Below are 13,287 nucleotides of genomic sequence, written 5' to 3' on the forward strand. Positions count from 1 at the left end.
ATATATATATATATATATTAGTTGGCCAATTAATTTCTTTCTATTTTTTTATAGTAGAGACAGGGTCTCGCTCAGGCTGGTTTTGAACTCCTGACTTTGAGCAATCCGCCTGACTCGGCCTCCCAGAGTGCCAGGATTACAAGCGTGAGCCACCGCGCTCGGCCTAAAAACAAAAACTTTAACAGTTTTGTTTTCTTTCTGGTCCTTCCTAATAATCTTTTTTTTTTTTTTAAGAAGGCATACATGCATTAAAAAGTAGGGTAGGAAAGCTGACAGCAAACAACAGAGGCCAGAGGGCAATAAAATTTTAAAAGTTGTAACATAAAAGCCAATTCCCTTTGTAGATCCTTGGGAATGTTCTGGTATATCTGAAGGTGGAAGGGCAGGTGGGGCTAAGATAGGAGAATCAGTTGCAACTCTGCATTAGAAGCAGTTGAGAGTGCCAAGGCTAGAGGCTTGCCTTTTAGAGAGGTTGAAGCAGAAGACTCTGTATTTGAGAACACTGTGTACCACTGAGGGATGGGGATTTAGGAAGAAGTCTGTATATGAAATATAAGAATTCTCCCAACTCTCTTTCCTTAGGGGAAGCTACCCAGACACTAGGAGTCAACCTTATATCTGCACCTCTATTCCACATCCTGTCGGAAGACGGGAGGATTCCTCTTTGGGGAAAATGGCCAGTATAAGAGAAAAGACCCACAGATCCTGATAGGTGGGAGTGGCTCAACTGTAGAGTCTGGTCATGCTTGATACCTGCAGGGAAACCCATCAATGACCAAACCCCTTATAGACACATTGATTCTCCAACTGGCTTTTTGGTGTTTTCTCCTAGATATGAGCAAGCAAGCAAAGGTCAGCTTACATTTGAGGAAAGCCCCCAACACGACAGTTATACCAAAACAAACTAGTGGTGGAAAAGAATTTGGAGGAAACAAGAGATAATACAGGAAAAGAAAAGAAAAAGTTAAAAGAAAACAATAATATCCTTGCATAGGTTAAAAAATGCATCTATGAAACACGAACAGAGTACTATAAAAATGGAACAGGCAAACAAAAAGACTTTTTGGAAATCAATAATAAAAGATGTAATGGAAAGTATCAAATAACACAAGATAATTTCTCCAAAGTGAAGTTACTAGCAGCTAGCTTGAAAGAGCTACCCAGTGTCTAGATTCATAGATACATCATTATGAAATTTCATGTTACTAAGAATAAAACAATGATCCTTGCAAGCTTCTAGTGAGAAAAGAAAAAGAGGTCACATAATACAAATGACTGGGAATCAGAATAAAGTGGCTATTAGCAGAGAATAAGTGATACCTTCAAAAATTCTAAGAAAAATTTTCTACCCAAAATTCTACACTCAGCCAAACTATCAAATAAATGTACATGTATGATAAAAATATTTTCAAATATCTCCAAAAATTTTTCTCCTATGGACCCTTACTAAGGAAGCTACACAAGGATATGCTTCAGCAAAACAAAGAAGTATGCCAAAAAAAGACATGAGATCCAGGAAACAGATGATCCAATATAGGAGAGATGTAAAGGGAATTCTCAGACCATGGCAAAGGAATATCGCAAATATCAGCAATGCAACAGGCCTGAGAACAACTGTCCAGCAGGGATGAGAGGCCAGAGGCAGGAATCCATGAAACAAAGTAAACTAGCAAGTTACTAATGTGTGTTTCAGTATATCTAAGAGAAATTTATTCTTCTGTCAGAATATTTAAGAATAAATTGAAAGGTACATAGAAAACAAAGCAAACAAAAACATGAGACAATATTTAACAACAGAGAAAAAATGGGAAAGAAAGGAAATAAAAGCACAACACACTAGGCTCATCTATAAATACTATTATACAGTCATAATAATGTAAATATTAAAAATCGACTGAACCAAACACTGTAATATAAACAAACAGGGAGAACATGGGAAAGCAGAGCAGCAACATGGGGGGAGGAGCCACCAGAGCAAACCTAATCCTTATCTTCCACATTGGAAAATAAGCGAAACCATAAAAGTACAAAGTAGCAGTACACATACAGTATTTAAAAATATTGATGTCAATATTAGAAGAAACATTAAAAAGTTGAAAGTGATTATCTCTGAAAAAGGGTGGGCCTTCAAGTACTGACTTTTAAAACTATGTACATGGATTTACCTTGATAAAAGATAAAAATTAAATCTAAAATAAAAATAATGTAATCTCTTTTATGAAGGTCAACACTGATTAGTGAAAACAACTGAATTATAGGTAAGTTTGTTATTTTTCTTTATTTCCCACTAATGGTAATTTAATCTGTTCCTCTGATTCCCTTCTCTTGTTTACCTGGGTTTTTTGGTGGGGGGTGCGCCATCACTGAAGAATCCAAAAATCTCATCTATATCAGAGGCCTGGCTCCCTGTAGAAGCCATCCAGTTTCTAAAATAGATTAAACACCATGGACCACAATTAGATATGTGAAGTATACCATTCAAAATAGCACATACATTAAACAGTTTTAATAATCTGTATACCCTTCAAGGTATTTTGGAGTTATCCCTTGCTTAACAGAAATTAATTAATAAGCATTACAAACTTAATGAATTAAATTAGTCTACTGCCATCATGCTTCTGTTCCTGAAGGCCTCCTCTGCAAAACAACAATTTCAACTCATGTTAATCATTGGCCATCACTTGGTGGAGCTTAAGAATACCTGTTATTCTCCACATGAGATGGGTCTAGAAAAGACTTAGGGGATAAAAATAACCCATGGATAATTGTATTAATAGCCCCCAATTATCCATTTACTCTTAACTGAAGAAGAGTAAGAGTAAGTAACGGGTCAAGATAAAATAACCAATACTAATTTGCTGGCTGACAGGCATTCTTTGTTGCTTGATAACTGTGTGCTCACAGTAGTGGGGCGTGTCTCTCTAAATATGCACTGGACTTTTAAATCAAGCCACTGTGATAAACAGTAAAGATATTGTCAAGCAAAAATGTATGAAAAATGGCCAATTATGTTCAGGTACTTGGATAACTAGCAAAAGTAAAAGAATTACCATGATTATAATGAGAACTATAAAGAAGTTTTAACTGCTCAAAACTTTAGTAAATTCGCTACATCAAAGAACTGATAATTTAAAAATAGCAGTAATATTGTAAACATACAGCATAGAAGACAATACATACTACCAGTTTTGGGTGTTTTATTACATTCCACTGTAACTATTTACAACTGAACTACTAAGAATTACTGAAAGTTTACTGTTTTATTAGAAAGCTTTTTTATTAAACTTTTTTAGGTTTTCTAAATTAATTTTTATGTTATCAGAAAAATTCTGATAACAGAAGGCTCAGTTCTTAACCTCGTATGCCACCACACATAGTGGAATTCTTCTTTAACATCATAATCATTAGGAAAATAGAAATCATCAAAATCACAGAAGTGATTTAGGAAGTAGATCACCTTTCTAGTCAAATCTTTCATTTTGTTGGTTAAGAAAGTTGGGGCTTGGGAGAAGACAGATGAAACACTTAACTCAGTAAATCCTGTCTTGACTCAATCATCTGGGATGCTTATTAAAAGTATATATTCTTAAAAATAAAGTCAATTAATTTTTTTTTTTAAAAAGTATGTTTCCAGGCTCTAATCCAAAATTACGAAACCAGAATTCCCAAAGGATTCTTACAACATGTCAAATAGGAAACACCTAAATAAAATGCAAGCTTTATTTTTCTAGAACCCAACTGTTCTGTCAGAGTGTAGGGTGCACAGGAGGCACACCATTACGCCACCATCCTCTCCTTTAAATGTACGCGTTTCAGTCTAACAGCTTCCCAGCTGGCTAATCCCAATAGCCAGGTTTTAGCCATCCTTAAAATATTTTCATGAAGTTTTAATTTATGTGAAGTCATTTCCTATTCTCAAGTTTATGCTCTACATTGTAGAACTAGTGATATTAATAGAAGAGTGGTAACTTCCACCACATACAGGACAGCCCATAAGTATGGGGATATTTTTTCAAAGTACACAAAGAAAAGCTTATGTGTTTATGCTCTTTCCTTAAATATGGTTCCATAAACCCATCATCTATGCAAATAACTCCCAAGTATAAACACTGTGTACTGAGAGAAATGAAAGTAAAATGTAGAGGAAAGTTAATGTTTATTGAATTTTGAAGACTGACATCTTCAGAATTCAATGCTGAATCTGGCTACTAAGCCAGAGTTTTATTTAACAAATTCTCTTATGGTGCTTATTATATGCCAGGCACTATTTATAAATATTAACTCATTTAATGCCTATAACCTTAAGAGGCACTATTATTACCCTGTTTTACAGGTGAGAAAACTGAGGCACAAAAATAGCAAGTATTTGGTAGTACTAGAACTCAAACCATGGCAACTCTGCCTCCCAAGTCCATTCTCTTAACTACACTATCACTAAGTAAAAATATTCTCCAAGTACAGGTTGAACAACCCAAATCCAAAATCTGAAACTTTATGAGCACAGACATGACACTCAAGAGAAATGCGCATTGGAATATTTCAAATTTTGGATTTTTGGGTTAGGGATGTTCAAATGGTAAATATAATGCAAATATTCCAAAATAAAAAAACATCTGAAATCCAAATCGTTTTAGATAAGGAATTTTCAAACTTTTCTAGCTTTTCAGCATTTTTTTAAACTTGAAGTCTAAACTATAGACAAAGGAAGAACCTACATTCTATTTAATAGAAAGCAGATTTACCTGAAATAATCTTGTGTAACCCTTAATAGCTGCTTCATAACCAGGTGCTCCACAGATACAATCTTGGCAGTCAACTAAATTCAGAAGCTGGATAAAACTACTTTCTCTGGTGACAAGTACTGTCTGTTGTGTACTTCTCATCACCACTAATCTACCAGAACCCTGGCTCAGTCCTATCATTTTCTCCTGGAAAATATATAAGATCATTTTTGCTAGATTCTATTTCTGACAGATGGTCAATTTTTGCTATCTACACCTGAACACTAAGCTTTCTGGCTTCTATTTCTTTACAGAGTCAACAGTTCTGAAGGTCCATTCCATCTGCTATAATTTTAAAAAATTAAACATAGCCAGTAGCTTCTGACTAGAACGTCTAGGATCCTCTTATTTAGGAAATAAATGAGAAGTACATTATGTCCACATTACATGTGATCACATACTCATCTTGTTTTCTAACAGAATAACACCTTTTCTTTGGTCTAAAGGATGCACATGATAAAATCTCACATGGACACCCCAATGGCACATAAGCATAAACCATATTTTATTTCTTCTAGAGTACTGTTTTCAGAAAAAAATAATCCACTTTAATATTTACTTGAAACAATGTGCAGTCATTACTAAATAGCTTCAAAGCTAACCATGAAAATCTAAAACAGAATTCCTAACATGCATCAACATGCGTCAACTAGTTCACACATTAATTTCTTTACATGATCACTATTTGAGTTTTCATTTTAGCAGGACTTGCTATGTATAGCAAAAGTGGAAAATGTTTTCCTGCCACAAGAAAACAAAGGCAATTACCTGTGGCAGTGTCTTCATTACTCCAATTACTGCTAAGCCACTGAGAAATCCTTCAAGGCCAACAGAGTACAGCAAAACAAATTCAGATACTTGGTAAAAGCTGAGAAAAGTAACAGTAACCTCATTAACAAAATTTTTAAGGCTGGAATCTTCATATGAGATAGGACACTTACACTTTGAAATTTGTCAGCTTTGTAGGAAACAGAATGCTTATATCTGGTGAGTGAAAAATGGCAAAATCAAAGCATTCTAGAAAATAACCCAGTAAAAAACATGGAAAAGGGACAAGAGAAATGGGACTGGTTATCTGAATGAAATTATGTTTGTACACAGCAGGGTACCCGTGCATTTGAAAATATCAAAGAATCCCAGCAGCTCTTGCTCTAATAGTATCTTGGTACTAGCAATAACAGCAAACTCTGGCCCTTCTATTTAAGAATCAGAGTGACGTCTCCCTCTGGCTTTCCTCATTCCAAGCTGTGTCTCTCCTGTGCTTTCAGTGCATAGTCTGCAGCTTAAACAAGGTGCAAGCCAGATAGAACTCACAATAATACACCTAAGGGGTATAATAGCAGAAAAGAAAAATTCTGATTTTTAAAGCATTTTTGCTTGGAAATAAAAGATCTACCAATTAACTACTTCAGAAAGTAGTATATCTCTTGTTTTAAAAGGATCAGTTGTATTTATAGCTGGCCTTCCAACCCTCTCTGTTTAAAAAAAAATTAAGCAGTGACTAGAATAAAGTAATGGTTTATTTCTCTAGCATAAACATAGAAAAGGGTTAACTTCATGCCATTTTTTAAGGGAAAGAGATAGTCATCATCTGACTTGAGAAGAAACCAAATCCCTCTAATTGTGGCTTTTGGACTAATTCCAACACATCTGGTTCTCAGCAACTGTGGGAGGAGGGAGGAAGGAAAGGGCACCCAGGATAAGGTATACAAAAGAGCACTCAACAAGCTTGTCGACAATGAACAAATTAAATATCCTGCTTGGGCAGCTGATGAATTCAGTTTCATAATGTAGACTGTAGCCTTTCCTAACAGTGTATATAGCAAAATTGCCATTTTCCAATGCACAGAGAAATTCCAATGCACAGAAATTACTGTCTACCTGTGCCTGGATGAGTTCTCTGTGTGCCCCAGTCTCCGAGTATTTCCTCTGCCTATGGCTTAGTCTGTTCCTACTTTTATGCCTAAGTGTGCCTGACACCCTCTACCTTCTGTCAGATAAGATCTGTATCATACTCATTTCCTGAAAATTTGCTTTAACATGGTCACTGATAAAATGCCAGACTGATGCCATTTATCCTTGCCATTTTACCAGCAAACAGTGAGCCATATCTGAACAATGTGAGAATGCCCTCATCAGAGATAGAGTTTCTGAAAGACCTTAAGGATTAAGAGACATAACTCCAAATTCTAGAATGACCTTTAACTTAAGTCCCCAAATAAACCATACTGGTATTACAGGCTCAAGAGCTCAGATGTTTTTATCAGTTATTTTTAATTATAAAGTCAAAGTAACACACTATGTATAGGGAACAAAACTGTTTCAAGAAGAAATAATGGAACACTCAAATTAAAATCTGATTTGATTTGAATTAGAAGTTGGTGACTAGAGGTGATGATTTTACTGTGCAAAGAATGACAACTTCTTTGTCACCTCTTTTCTTCCTGTGAAGCTTCTGAGAAGGTATATCCTAAAAACAATGACACATGTTGCTAAGGAAGGAGACTTTAAAAATATTAAATATAATGAAAATATCTTCCACATATCAAGTATTATGCTCACATAAACAATTCTATTACAGATGGCATTTCATTAAAAAGGAAATTAAATAAATCTTTAAGGGTAAAATTTTATGTTCCAGTGAGTCTTTAAAAATTAAATTCCTACTACTAAAATAACATGAGTTATGTATGGGGATACTCTCATTGCTTACCTTTCATGCCAACAAAGTATACATGATATGCTAAGTACAAATGCAACTCCTCCAAGTCTGGGGGATCCCAGAAGATGCCATCATTATAGAGGATATCTCTATGAGTTAAAGTTTCCCAAGTCTTAATGAAGGGAAGACTTTTCTGTAATAATAAAAATGAAAATATAAGGGCCAGGCATGGTGGCTGATGCCTGTAATCCCAGTACTTTGGGAGGCTAAGGCAGGAAGATCACTTGAGCTCAGGAGTTCAAGAACAGCCTGAGTAAGAGTGAGACCTCGTCTCTACTAAAAATAGAAAAAATTAGCAGGGCATGGTAGTGCTCACCTGTAGTCCCAGCTACTCAGGAGGCGGAGGTAGGAGGATCCCTTGAGCCCAGGAATTCCAGGTTGCAGTGAGCTATGATCACACCACTGCACTCCAGCCTGGGTGACAGAGTGAGTAAATCCCTGACTCAATAAAAAAAAAATTGAGTAAGTGTATATCTCACCTAATTTTCACTTCTTTTCACTTCCCTGGGGATTTCTCACTTATATAGTACTGAAAATACAAAAAATAAAAAATAATAATAATGATAGTAAAAAGTAATAAAAAGTGTTGAAAATAAAAAATAAATACTATTTTGACAAAATGAAGCTGAGAAAAGTTTATGATTAAAACCCCTCAATTGTAGCTGAATGTCCACAGTGATTAAGTAAATTCACTGGCTATACCAGGTGAAACATCTGTGAGCATAGAACTCAAAACCTAGTAATAGTAAAACCAAGGACTTAAGTATAAGAAAAATACAGAATCTGTTTCACAATTATTCTTAGAATTAACTAAAAGGAAAATAAGTCAAATGTTCTACAATGTTGAGATAAAGAAAAAAATTACTCAAGTCCAATTTATTCATCATTACAAAATTACTTTTGAGTTCATGTTTAAGTACACAATATTTTAAACAGATACGATGGATAAAAAATAATCAAACACTTATCATAGGTTCTTCGTTATTTTAAAACCCAGTTATCAGAACACTCAATGAAGAAGTATTTAAGAATAAGCTTGTTTTGAGTGCATTCAATTTCTCTTTTAATTTTATCATTCAATAGCTATTAAATTTAGGTCTACTAAATGTTAGGCTCTTGACCTTCCCACTGAGAATGGCAACAGAACTGGAGGCCCAAAAGGAGGGCAGACTACTAGATTTTTGGGGTGATTTATATGTAGTCTCTCCTTAAGGAAGAGGAGAGAAAAGGCCTGTTGAATTTCTCATGGTACTTTCTAACTTGCACTTACATGAACTTGTACCATTTTCCTTTTTTTACTGGGAGAAGAAAGTGGAATATTACACCTTAGAAAGACAAAGACCCGTGCTTCTGGACATTTTCTTTAGTAATCTTACTCCAGCTTCAACTTCGTGGGAAACTAAGCCTGAAACAATGAACAGCAACTCAAAGAATAGGATTCAAATATAAAACAACCATGACAAATTGGAAAGGGAATCAATCAGAAGTTTAAGGAGGATACTCTACTTATAAAAAAAGAAAATAAAATTCAGAAACAACATGGGAAAAGAGAAAAGACTAGCAGTGGGCAGTATGGCTAGAACAGCTTTAGCAAACTCACGGGACAAACTGAGCTTGGCTCTTTAAGGAGTACTGTGCCATGTGAAACAAAGATGATGCTGACTACCTATATCCATAGAATACATATGATATGCACACAATTCTAGTGACATTCTATTTATTGGTCATTGGTTAGGATCTTATGAAAGCATGTCTAATTTAAGGAACACATAAAAAATGTCACTGAGTCAAGGAACAGAAAAAGTGGCTCGCCAAATAAAAATTTTAAAAGGATTTGGCGCTGACCTTGAAAGAAACAAGGGACCTGATAAAAACCTCTCTTAAAGAGCAGTTTCCTCCACCTAACCCTCATCTTTACCCCACCACTGCCTCTCTTAGAGACAAGTGCACTTGGCACCTTTACCATCTTCTGCTGCAAAGTAGAGTCTTTTCGCTTCTGATCTGGAGATCTATAAACTGGAATGGTAGTTTTTAAAAACCTTAGTTTTTACTAAATGCTAGGCCTATAAGCATGTGCTACAACTTCACTTTCTTATTTATAGAAAAAGAGATCTTTGTTCAGCTGCCCTATGAACTGATTTTAAGAAGCTTTTGCATTATTTTGGAATTACCTAACACAACACATGAGTCTGGGTGTTTATAGATTACTATCTACAGAACATTTGTGGGATGGAAGTTCTCTGCCTAAGTATTCATTTGTTTTGGCTTATGAACTTTTTGAAATTAACTGAGGAGAAATTCATTCCTAGAAAGCCAAGGCATTCTTTCAGTCCCTCCTTTCAGCCACATTGGTCTCTAGACTGTTTCTCAAACAGGGCAGGTACACTCCTATCCTTGGGGGCTTTCTTTGTAGCAATTGTTCCTTCTGCGTGGAACACTCTCTGCCAATGTATCTGCACAGGTTTTTGTGCCTTTGCTCAAATCATACCTTCTCAATGATACTACCTTGATCATCCTATTTAAAATTGCATTCCCTCATGTAACTATTCTACTTTTTATTTCATAGTACATATCACCCTCTAACATACCAATTATACTCATTAATAGTATAATGACTATATTAATTACATTTGTCATCTACCTCTTCCACTAGAATGTGAGTTCCCCAAAGACAGGGATCTTTTGTCTATTTAGGTCATAGATGTATCCCAAGATTGCAGAACAGTGCCTGGCACATAGTAGGTATTCAGGTATTTATTTAATACTGCAAGGACCACAAAAAGCCATTTCAGTTTTTAAATGGGACAAATAGGAAAATTGTGTACACGAGTAAATCGATATTCAGACTATCTTTTCAGATATGCCGATAGTCATAACAGTGAGTGAAGGTAATCTGATTCTAGCAGGCAAAGGAAGGATTTCAGACTTAAGGTTTCAACACCATTGTCTCACACTGGAATGTTTTATATATAAATCACTTTATTTTCACATTATAACTCAAGTTTCTGATATCTATGATAAAAACTAATTTTTAAGGGTAGATTCTTAAGGGAAGAACTCTTTTTGGCAAATGACTCAAAGACATCAATATCTAGAGTTAAGGAATCAGTTTCTCTTATTTTTTATTATTATTAATATATATTTTAGAGACAAAGTTTTACTCTGTTGCCCAGGCTGGAGTGCAGTGGTGTGATCACAGCTTACTGCAGCCTAAAACTCCTGGGCTCAAGCAATCCTCCCACCTCAGCCTCCCGAGTAGCTGGGACTATAGGTGTGCACCACCATGCCTAGCTAATCTTTCTATTTTTTTGTAGAGACAGGGTCTCATTATGTTGCCCAGGCTGGTCTTGAACTCCTGGCCTCAAGTGATTCTCCTGCCCTCGCCTCCCAATGTGGTGGGATTATAGGCATGAGCCACTGTGCTCAGCCAGTTTCTCTTATTTTATGTATTAAATCTATCCAATGTACTTTACAATTAGAGAAAAAGAAATGCCTATGTAGCAGCAAAAGAGATTTTTTTTTTTTTTTTTTTTTTTTGAGACAGAGTCTCACTTTGTTGCCCAGGCTAGAGTGAGTGCCGTGGCATTAGCCTGGCTCACAGCAACCTCAATCTCCGGGGCTCAGCGATCCTACTGCCTCAGCCTCCCGAGTAGCTGGGACTACAGGCATGCGCCACCATGCCCGGCTAATTTTTTGTATATATATTTTTAGTTGGTCAATTAATTTCTTTCTATTTTTGGTAGAGACGGGGTCTCGCTCAGGCTGGTTTCGAACTCCTGACCTTGAGCAATCCGCCCGCCTCGGCCTCCCAAAGTGCTAGGATTACAGGCGTGAGCCACTGCGCCCGGCCAGCAAAAGAGATTTTAAAACGCAAATTGGTTAAGTCAGGGTTTAAAACCATTCCATGGCTTCTCACTGTGTTTAATAAAATCAAACTCCTCATCATAGCTACAAGACCTGGCATCTGCCATCCACACAACATCCTCCTGGCCTTCTCCCTCCCTCACTGGGCTCCAGGGCCATGTGGGACTCTTTCAGTTGCTTCAACACACCCTACATATTCCTGGCTCACTGCCTTCACCCAGAGTGATATTTTGCAAGTATAATACCTCCCCCACACTCCCATCTTGAAGTCTCAGTTTAAATGTGACCCTCTGCAGTCTGGTTTTCCATCCCCCTCACCCCAAGTGCCTCAATTTATCCTTCAGCTGCTTATATGCATCTCTTAACACTTGTAATCATTATCCTCTCCCACAAGAATGAAAGCTCTTCCAGGACAGGTACAGTGTCTCTCTTATTTATCATCCTATCCCCAGAAACAGCACAGTTCCTGTTATATATTATGGTACGTGTTTATATGGTGTAATAAATGTTCAAATAGTTGATCAAATGAGTGTTACCTACCATGAGTTAATTTAAAGCCTAAGAGATCAACTGATACTTCTAATTTTCTGAGCTAGAAAAACCAGGCTGCATGGGTAAAGTTGTATAATAGTATTTTCTTTTATGCCAAACACATACTGTCTGTGGCCGACAACCATCACTCACACCTGTTTAAGGCTAACGCTCATCTCTACACATAAAAATTCTCACCTGCGTTGGGGGAGTCTTCTTTATCTTTCAGTTTTTTTCCTTCCCAATGACATGAAAAGAAATTAAGACCACATAATACTTTTGTTGAAAGTCTATGGATTTCTTTTATAAAGCAAAGCTACATGTACTTAACTCTCAGTCCACTTCCATTTTGTGATTTTCCTATGGCCTGGCCATTATTATATTCCATATATGCTTGCAGAGTTTAAAATGGTAGGAAGTGTATTAGTAACAAGTTGTTGAATGTTCATATTCAAATGTCTGTTAAATGCCAGGCACTGTGTTAAGAATATCACTATTTAATACTATCACATCCAACTCACCTCCACCAAACACTATACTGCATTTACAGTAAGCCAGGCACTGTTTTCTACACCCCACAAATGTTCACTCTTCTGTGAGGTAGATACTAATATCATCCTGTATCACAAATATCTTAGATAATGAAACTGAAGCATACAGATGTTAAGCAGCTTGCTAAAAAAGCACAGGGCTACTACACAATAGACACAGAGTCAGTGTTCCTATTGTTAAGACACATCCCAATACGGTCTCCCCAAAGAGGATTAAGACATGAGCCATACCCTTAAGAAGTCTATACTTTTAAGAGAAACATAACAGTAAATCTAACATTTGTGCCAAGTTGAATGTGCATGTATGAGGTACCAAGGAGAATAACACTGGTGCTTGAGGAAGCTCAAGGAAAGCTTTACTGGAGATAAATGCCCTTATGGAAAATTCAACGAAATTGTTAGTATTTCTCTTCCTTTACCACCTAAAAGCATCTAATTCCATTCTGGCCTTTTCTTGGTTTCCCTCCCACCCCTTTGGTGAAAGATTCTTCTTTGTCCATTTCCTAGAAGTTGGAGGTTCTCAGGGCACCCCTGTGTCTTCACTGTACATACTCCCTCCCCTCTCCACCCCATTCACTCCTATGGCTGCAGTTCAGATCTCAGCTATGCCTCAGGCCCCTGTGATTCCTGCTTAAAAGTTTCAGTTACAGGTACTTTAACATTTTACTTCAAACTTAGGCTTCTTACGGTAAGTTACACAGATCTCTGAATGGGAGACCCACTCTATGGGTGATAAGGTTACAGGCCATTATGTCTTTCTTTCTGTTTTAAGCAACAGCATAAGCATTTACGGACTTTGAAAAGACTGCCATTGCCATATATGTGTTTTGAGCAAGAG

The 13,287-nt window shown here is 36.5% G+C and overlaps 1 protein-coding gene across 2 annotated transcripts in view; it reads right to left on the reverse strand.

Annotated features, from left to right (window-relative positions):
- Nucleotides 1-13,287, reverse strand: part of FAM118B (family with sequence similarity 118 member B) — a 46,552-nt gene that overhangs the window by 23,886 nt on the left and 9,379 nt on the right. For both annotated transcript variants that reach the window (XM_076002703.1, XM_076002702.1), the window contains exons 2-3: nt 7,820-7,941; nt 2,334-2,426 (exon numbers count right to left, since the gene is read on the reverse strand). In XM_076002703.1, the coding sequence (XP_075858818.1) occupies nt 2,334-2,426; nt 7,820-7,941 (215 nt within the window). The remainder of the gene's footprint in view (nt 1-2,333; nt 2,427-7,819; nt 7,942-13,287) is intronic.

Source organism: Microcebus murinus, chromosome 4, assembly GCF_040939455.1.
Source record: "Microcebus murinus isolate Inina chromosome 4, M.murinus_Inina_mat1.0, whole genome shotgun sequence".
NCBI lineage: Eukaryota > Metazoa > Chordata > Mammalia > Primates > Cheirogaleidae > Microcebus > Microcebus murinus.